Source organism: Photinus pyralis, unplaced genomic scaffold, assembly GCF_008802855.1.
Source record: "Photinus pyralis isolate 1611_PpyrPB1 unplaced genomic scaffold, Ppyr1.3 Ppyr1.4_unclustered_Scaffold5963, whole genome shotgun sequence".
Lineage (NCBI taxonomy): Eukaryota > Metazoa > Arthropoda > Insecta > Coleoptera > Lampyridae > Photinus > Photinus pyralis.
Window position 1 is genome coordinate 1 of NW_022171868.1, and position 7,148 is coordinate 7,148.

Genomic DNA, 7,148 nt, shown 5'->3' on the forward strand with positions numbered 1-7,148 from the left:
AAAAAATTCTCCTTATGTGATGGATTTGTCCGTCTGTCTGTTCCTCATCTAACTTGAGAACGAAAGGAGACAGCGATGTGCCAAACCTTCGCCAATCGATTTCTAAGAGTTCAAGGATCAGTGCTATTGAATATGAGCCGGATCAAAAGTCTGGTTTACGAATACGAGCGGAGTGACAAAAAATGCCCCTACTGAAAATCGTATGCGATTCTTCGTATCTTCGTAATTAACGTCACGTTTATACTGTTATTTTAGCGATTTGTACGGACGATTCGCTGTCGGTCAAAATTTTGCTTTTGTAGTTGCATGTAAATAGAATTATTGATTCTTATTAAGTATTAATTACGCTTTTAGTGGACGATTTACCCTAGTCTCAGACGTTAGACATTGGCAACGCAATAGTTATGTGCCGCGGCATTCACTATGTCTCTTGTTTGTTTGGATATGTTGTTATCTGTTACAGATAAGGCAGAAAAGCGCCCTTCTGAGCTCAAAAGACCGTTATAACCAGAGTTCAAAGGTAATTATTTTCAATGACTCCTTTATGTAACGTTTGATTACATACTAGTTTTTGATTCAATCGAATTGTAATTACTACATTTGTTTAATAGTAATTTAATAATCATAGCTACGTACATTGTTTTATGCGGAAGCCTGTTTTGATTTGAATAATTTCCCTGACTAAATTAAATTAAATTTAAACATTGACATTTCAGATCTAGAAATTAGTTTCCTATTTGTAATAATAAATTACACTTGATTGTAACAATTATATGTTCTACCCTGTCAATTATTTTATTTCAAGACCAAAACAAGGATCTTTTAGTCTGTCTTGTTCCCCCTTTCGGTAAGTATTCCCTTCTCTTTTTTGAAATTTACTAAAGACTAATTGGCGCCTATCCGGTTTACTATTACTAAATTTCCTTTTTGCTTCATTTTGGTTAGTATACAAGAACCCCATTATTCACCTCAATCCACCTCTATTTTACCTAAGCTTACTACCTGCATTTTTGTTATGTTTGCTCAAAGTGAACGTAACAGAATGTGCAGTGAGTATACTACTGCAATTAGTGATTTTTTTCAGGCAAATCATTAATAAAAATTAAAAATAACAGGGGACCCAAATTAGACCCCTGAGGTCGTAAATAGACAATTCATTGTAACATCCTGAACATCCTATAAAAGTTGATATGCGCAAGTGCACTTCATGATCTTACTTGTGCTCAAAAAGTAAACAAAAAACTTACTCGTCAATGGAAGCCACTTGGGTTTTTTCGTGTTCATTGTGACTTCCAATCGTGTCACGTCTTACTTGAGCCCTATCTGTGTACCCGGACGCCAAATTACAATTATTTGATTCGGACCAATTAACAGCAAACTTCTTGCGTAACTTTCGAAGCTCGCTCTTGTGCTGCTCACTTTTAGACGATGATACAATTTTTTCCTTCTCATCTACAATGACCGGATTAGTTGTTGCGTACGCCTTAAATATAGGATTACCAGTTTTAGACTGGAGCAACCCGGGTTCGCACTGATTACACGTTTCGTTACTGCTATGTATGTGGCAAAGTAAAACCGTTGAGCCAATCTGAATTTCGTTTCCATGCTTTAAAGGTACTGGTTCGCTTTCTTGTTTGCAGGCAGACATTCTCTTTCCGTTTAATAATGTGCCGTTTCTGGAGCCCAAATCAGTGACTGTGTACGTATTTAGGTCATTATCAAAGGTGAATTTCAAATGATGCTTGCTGATACTAATGTCTGGGATGAGGACTGCGTGATCCCCTTCTCTGCCCAGCGTACCACCTTGGTAAGTTATAATGTATAAAGTTCCGGCTGTTAGTTTGGCAACGTCTGTACTTTTCACCACAATTCGTATACACGGAGGCCATGCGTTTGATATGTCTGTCAAAAATGAAAGCGTTTAAATTTTAAAATGCTTATAATTTTGAAATTATTCAACATGGACTCAATATGTAAATAGGAAAAACTGATTCAGTATCAAATGAAGTCCTTCCACCAAATTGAACCATAATCAGTTCTCAAACACACAAAAAGTCGTCGTAGTAATTTAAAAATATTAATACCGGCATGCTCGGATAAATTTGTTTCGTCTACGTTATCTTGGGATGTACCGCTAACACTACTGTCCGAACATTCTCCTTCTTCTAATTCGGCGTTTTCTGTACTATAATCTGATCGATCCCTCTTGGTACCCTAGAAAGAATAGCGAGTTATACTAGGGGTACATACCAAGAGCTAGTTTACGAAGAGGGTATATATTCATATGATTGAATGAAAGAGTTAGATCATCCAAATCGCAAGAGGTGATTACCTAAAACAAATATTAGTCGTTATAACTCTATTATTTCTACCGAATCAATTTAATTTATTACCTATTCCAAAATTATGATAAAATAGACTGAAGCGTACTTTGTTACATTTAAGTAATACACGATTAATCAATTGAATTCACAATCAATCGATTTATACTCTGTAGAGATAATTATTGCAAATTTTTTAGCTAAATAATTTCATGCACAAAATAAGGTTTTTTATTAATTTATAACCAAAGAAATAAAATTCAAAACGATCTTAAAATCCCACCAGACCGGGATGGTGAGAAATACAAGTGAGTGCGATCAAAATCTCTGAGTTATGATTTCTAAAATAATGCTTATTTTATTATTAGAGGATTATTGAGGAAGTAACAACCTGAATAGGATTAGTAGATATAAAGAATACGACGATTGTGTGGTTTACCTAAGTACAGGAGATACCAATGTAACAAAGCTTCTATTTTACATACTTTCATGACCACCCAGTATCTGGAGGCGCTTCGTTACGAAAAGTACCGTGCCGAAAGTATTTATGTTGGTTCGAAGAGTAATTAATAAATAATAATTAAAGCTGTAATTAATTCGCTGTTCGCACCCGTTCCCGTTAAAATATTTCAACTATATTTGGTGCTTTCGAAAGCTCTTGTCATTTAGAAGAGACGAAGAAAAATTAATATTTTAGAGTTTCTGTTCTGTTAAGCCAGTTTTGGTTTCCTATATTAATGGAGAAGTTTCCAGTTTTTTTTTGCTGTAAATTAATTATGAAAATTTAAGTCAAATAAAAGAAAAATGCGAAAGAATCATTAAAATACATCCACAAACGAAAAAGTAACAAGACATTAAAGTTGCGCTTGGAAAAATATTGTTGTTTCACCGTGTGACGTCACTTGACCTATTCGCATACGATGCCTATTCGTTCGCTTAGAACGTGTACGGTTGCTTATTGGTGCGCCGCAACGATTAGGACAAATGACGTCACAGGCAGCAAAGTGAAGTAATACATTTCTCAGTCATTTATTAATGGATTTTTCATTATACCTCTCCGAAAGTACTGTCTTTTCATGTATCCCAAGCGCGCCGAAAGTAAGGTTTTCCCGTGCGCTGGCCATAACTATCCCTATCCCATGTGTTGCCATGCATACCGCGGCTTGACTTTGACATATATGTCAACCGATTTTTTACCATTGTGTTAAAAATCTTCAATGTAAATAATTATTCTCCGTTATTTTCGGAGAGGTATAATGAAAAATCTCGTGAAAAATATCGTTCATTACACGTCCAGGAAGGCTTTTCCCATGTTTGCATGGCTTCCCGTGTGAGGCGAAGCCGAACACGGGAAACGTCATGCGCCCACGGGTAAATCTTCCTTTCTGGACTGGTAATGAAATATACTATTAAAATTTTTTATTCACAATCATATATGTAATATGTCAATTGCCAACTGGTTTGAAGTTTGGAACAGCGTATGGTAAAATACTTTAATATAACCACTTAATTGATTATGTAAAGGTGTACATACATATGCGAGCTCAAGCGTTCGTGAACTGCTCGCGAACACCTGGTTTACTTAAATTAGGATGGGATTTGTAAGCACTCGTGAACTGTTCCTGAGTGGTTCGTGCTGTTTTCTGTCGTTTTTTTGACGAACAATGGGATTCGCAGATCATAGTGGGCGGTGTTTGTGTGAAGTTCTTCTACTCGTGAGCTTTAAATATGGAGTGTAGTACACAGACCAATGACTGCTGGTGGTTTGGCTTTTCCATGGATCATTGGAAATTCATTGTAAAAATAATTTTAAAGAACAGTTTATGAGCAGTTCGCAAAAGGTTCAGTTCGCATATGTATACACATATAAACTTTTTTGTATTTAATAGTGATTCAATTAACTATTTTAACTCGTATTTTAATAAATAGATAGACACACATTGCTATTAGTGTACTAGTGGTAAATTAGAACTTTACTTACTTTTTTTTTAGTTTTCTTCTTTCTTTTGCTCCTTATAGGTTTATTCACTACTTCATCCCACTTTTTTGTAGCAATCGGTACCTGAGAATGATACTCGTAGGTTTCAGTTTCAGTATTGTACGTCATATATGTCCCCGAATTTCCATCGTAATATAAGCCGAGTTCCTAAAGTTATTTCTATAAAAAAATCCTCAAACATGCTGCACATACCGCATTATAATAATATCCAGAATTGTAGTCGTAGTACAAACCAGAAGTTTCTTCGTATACAAATCCAGTACTTTGCATTGCCATTTCGGCAGCTTCCGTAATTTCTTCAGAAACAGACTTTTCAGCATTTTGGTGGTCTTGATCAAGATTCGTTTGAATAGCCACATTTCTTGTTTCTACTTTTTTCTAGAATTTTAAATAGACAGTTAAGAATAGAGGCTTATTCCAACTTCTACCAATTACTTTAACTGTGGGCAAAAAGTAAACATTATAATTACACTTACACATAATTTCACTTTTAATTTACTAATCTTCTTTTGCTGCTGTTCAATATATTTACGAAGGGTCTTGATTAACTCTAACACATTGGGATATCTTTCTTTTAAATCCATTTGCAAAGATTTGCTCAGCAAGAACTTTTTTCCAATTGAACATTGGAAGTCGCTTTCATCGGAACTATTCTTCAATAAACTGCATTCACAATCGATGTGATCGGAACTCGAGTCCATTCTCTACAAATAAATATAGAATTTCTTGTATGGTTTTAAAAAAAAATTACAAATTACACCCGTTTGATTTAGAACAGATGACTTCTCACTTTGATTTTGACAATCTGTAAGGAAACATGACCTACTGAGACAGTTGCAACTATCAAATTTCATGTGAACTACTATAGCGTAGCGCGTTCACACCATATATATTTTATATACCGGGTGAATATTTCAAAACCGAACATAGGGAATTAACATGGGTAAACAGGTTTTTTGCAGATCGTTGCTCCCTATATTAACTTAGAGGGTTCATAATGACACCAATAGAAAGATTTTTTTTTTTCTCATCTAATGATATACAAATTAGTTCATTTTCAGTTGTATGTTTCATTATTTAGCAAACATTCGGCAAAAAATCCTATTCGCCAAATCATGTTAACCATGGAAATTTTTTAAAGAATTGAAATAGCTTTTGACACAGACGGAGTAAGACGGTCTTTAAAATGGACGGAAAACAAATATCGCGTACTAGAGAAAACCATATACTTCCACAATAAATTTATATTTAAACTACAGGTATTGTATGTTATTTATTACAGAAAATTATTTATTTATGATATAAAAAAATATTTCTCTAGATATTTATTGATATTCATTAAGTACATTTACCTACGACATTTCAAGAAAATTATGTTTGGTTACAATTATGTTCATTTTGAACGCTTCGTGGGCATAGACATTCTAAATGTCTATGATGTTTAAGTGGGTGGTTTAAAATTGTCTGATTTAGCCTGAAAACCAACCGATACACGATTGTCGACCACGTCTTTTCCTTCTTCGGCAATATAAAGCTCGGTCACGTAATGGAAGGAGACACCGGAGCAAAATTTGCAGACTTCGGAGCATTTAAGATTTCTTTTTATGCAAGTACAGTGCCGTCCACTACAATCTTTCTTGCACCCGCATAATACACATTTAAAAAAAATAGAGGAGTGCCACTTCGCTCATTATTGTTAGAATGAGCCCCTGTTCGGTCTTCTACAATCTCCAATTAGTCAATTAGTCACACTTTATTATTTAAATCATGGATCATGGGTATTTTCAGTGTAGTATCTTCCGTGCAGAGTTACTAGGCACTTCGCTCCGGCACCTGCGATGGATAAACCTAAAATTGTTCATCCCCTCGCGCGACGTCCAGATGCTTGAAGCATGGTCTCCCCCACGCAAGGTAAAATAAGTATTTCCTCGCTATTGATGTTGAAAGTTGCTCAAATCTTAAAACATTTTTGAATAAAATTGTCCATTTTTGAAGGGCTGCATCTCAGTAAGTATTGAACCTAGTACCTACATAATTGCCTTTGGTCTTAAATTGTACTAATATTAGTCTACTTTGTAGAAAATATTTTTTAAACGCGTAGTTTAAGATATAGAAGCGTGGCGTACTCTAGTTTTTATTAATGCACCGTTATCTGAATCGTGTTTGTTTAACTGCAGTTGATTACCTCTTTTTATCGTACAATTTGAGCAGTTTTATTTGTGCATTTTTATCGTTCGCAATTTGTTTGTACCTAGTTGGATTTATTTCATGTATTTGTGTGGGATATGCCGGGGTTTTGTCCCCTAGAAGGTTTCCCTGTGCGTAATATATATTTTTACACACAAAAATTTGCGTTTTATTCAATTACCCTTCTCGATAAAGGTCTCATGTTCCAACACAAAAGGACCGATTACACAATTTTCCGGCCGACACTTTATGGAATATGTTTACAATATACGTACAAAAAGGTAGCCGAAGTATTGAAGGCGAGCGCGGATGCGGGTCTTCTGGCAGGTTAAGCGTAGCACGAAGTCTAGCTGGCAGTCAAAGCAGGAATTGCTTTTCAAAGTTCGGGGATCTGCTTTTAACTGCTTGCAGCCAGGTACGCTACGCTCTTATCGGTCAGAGGGTGCAGCACGTTTTAGTTTGTTGACAGATGTACAAGCGGCGCGTTGCGTCGCCACACACAACGTAGGAGTTCATTTGATTCGTCCATATCGAGCAGACTGCTGCATAGATTCAAAAATGCCGCGAAAAGTTTATTATTTCGACTTAAAAGTTAGGTGGCTCTGCTTGTAGTGTCTCCAGAGTTGTCAACTTGTATTGTA

The 7,148-nt window shown here is 35.6% G+C and overlaps 1 protein-coding gene across 3 annotated transcripts; it reads right to left on the reverse strand.

The window, feature by feature from the left end:
• Positions 1-19: 19 nt before the first annotated feature.
• On the reverse strand, positions 20-5,140 carry LOC116182567 (angiogenic factor with G patch and FHA domains 1-like). Of its 3 annotated transcripts, none has more exons than XM_031503100.1 (7): positions 5,072-5,140; positions 4,797-5,024; positions 4,513-4,698; positions 4,303-4,467; positions 2,251-2,332; positions 1,501-1,902; positions 20-1,452 (listed from the first exon to the last, which is right to left on the reverse strand). In XM_031503100.1, exons 2-7 carry the CDS (start codon positions 5,019-5,021, stop codon positions 1,244-1,246), a joined length of 1,269 nt encoding a protein of 422 aa, XP_031358960.1. In that variant the 5' UTR covers positions 5,022-5,024; positions 5,072-5,140; the 3' UTR covers positions 20-1,243. The 3 variants fall into 3 exon arrangements, with proteins under 3 accessions (XP_031358960.1, XP_031358959.1, XP_031358958.1); XM_031503099.1 differs by lacking the exon at positions 2,251-2,332 and adding an exon at positions 2,085-2,214 and having other exon boundaries at positions 672-1,452; positions 5,079-5,140; XM_031503098.1 differs by lacking the exon at positions 2,251-2,332 and adding an exon at positions 2,085-2,214 and having other exon boundaries at positions 674-1,452.
• Positions 5,141-7,148: the final 2,008 nt, after the last annotated feature.

Coding starts and splice junctions, on each gene's coding strand:
- LOC116182567 (XM_031503099.1), bottom strand. CDS start 5,021: ATGGACTCGAGTTCCGATCACATCGATTGTGAATGCAGTTTATTGAAG. Junction 1,903..2,084: donor AAATTTATCCGAGCATGCCG/GTATTAATATTT, acceptor CATTTTTGACAG/ACATATCAAACGCATGGCCT. Junction 1,453..1,500: donor GTTGCTCCAGTCTAAAACTG/GTAATCCTATAT, acceptor CGGTCATTGTAG/ATGAGAAGGAAAAAATTGTA.